The sequence below is a fragment of the Aplysia californica genome, unplaced genomic scaffold, assembly GCF_000002075.1.
Source record: "Aplysia californica isolate F4 #8 unplaced genomic scaffold, AplCal3.0 scaffold00342, whole genome shotgun sequence".
Taxonomy (NCBI): Eukaryota; Metazoa; Mollusca; class Gastropoda; order Aplysiida; family Aplysiidae; genus Aplysia; species Aplysia californica.
Window position 1 is genome coordinate 628,901 of NW_004797612.1, and position 1,291 is coordinate 630,191.

At 46.8% G+C, this 1,291-nt stretch overlaps 1 protein-coding gene across 1 annotated transcript in view; it reads right to left on the bottom strand.

Moving 5' to 3' along the window:
- The window catches only part of LOC101859716 (homeobox protein Meis1), a gene marked incomplete in the record, with an annotated part of 264,050 nt that overhangs the window by 134,242 nt on the left and 128,517 nt on the right, over positions 1–1,291 (bottom strand). The window contains 1 exon segment of the mRNA XM_013085078.2: positions 75–207. Within this exon segment, the coding sequence (XP_012940532.1) occupies positions 75–207 (133 nt within the window).

The following is a 1,291-nucleotide window of genomic DNA, read 5'->3' on the forward strand; positions in this document are numbered from 1 at the left end:
TGGGGGGGGGGGGGTAATAATCATTTCTATTCCTATTCTTCTTAGAACTTCTTCAAAAAGCGCAAAAGACTTACCTGACTCGCTGTTGTTCTCCACATTATGACTGGAGTTTGTGTTGACCTGACTAGCCGGCACAGGCGTGTCTCCGGACCGGGACGACTGTGTGTCCTCCTGCTGGCTGAAGCTCAGGTTCTGGGACGGTGGACGCTGCGGGAAGACAGACAAATGGTCAGTGTTAGGGCAATGTCAGGTTTGAATAGACAGATACACATTGGCATAACGACGGTCATTTAGTGTAGAGAAAGAGAAATATAGACCGACCAGAAACAGAAGAGGATCTGTGAGTGGCGCCCTCCAACCAACTGCTGATGCGGTTTATGTCCGGATACCCCTAAGGATATTAGGGTAGTGGATTTGATCATGACTGCACAACACTATGTTTGTTAAAAAGTTAAAGAAAATAAACAACACGACAATAACCCCCGGGGTGACATTTATACAAATACTGGACGCTTTGAAACAACCGTCAATTGAACAAATCAAAAGACATGTCGTGTCTCCATGCTGAAAAGCGAAGGAGGGGTGACTTAGGTTATTTGTAAAGTGGAGAAAAGCGATATTGTCCAAATTAACTGCTTTCATTTAGATGTAAATTTGGTTTACAAAAAATCAAAGTGCGAGATGTAAATGGCTAGGGACAGGGGTGGGGGCGAGGCTATTGCTCGTAGAAAAGGAAAGAAAAGGAAACCAAAGAGCAAGCGAGTGCTGGCAACACGCAGCGGGGAAAGGGACAAGATGGAGGACAACTCTAAATGGAGACATGTTGGAAGATAACAGACATACACACAATAACTGTCACATAAACACTGTAACTGCCATCTTGAGCTTGGAGCGCGTGCACTCCCGACCAATCATCTGACGTGAGCAAATACACGTGACACTCATCGTCGGATGCCAGCCCACTGAGTTTGTGTCCTGCAATATTCTGTTATATCTCAACTCTTAAGAGGAGGTGGAGAAAATGTTCCATGGGTGTATCTGTTTGTGTGAGTGTGAGTGTGGAAGGGAGGGGGTTAACGCAGCCTTGAGTTACTCGCAGAAGCGCAATAAGGGAAAGTTTCAGGGGAGGACATCATGTTCCCTGAAACATGGCACACCCGCGGGTTGCCCCCTTTGTTGGCACAAACAATGAGGTGACAGCGAGGACCTTGGGATCGGACAGCAGGTAAATACCCCAATTTCCTGGACGCAAGATCTCTCTCTCTCTCTCTCTCTCTCTCTCTCTCTCTCC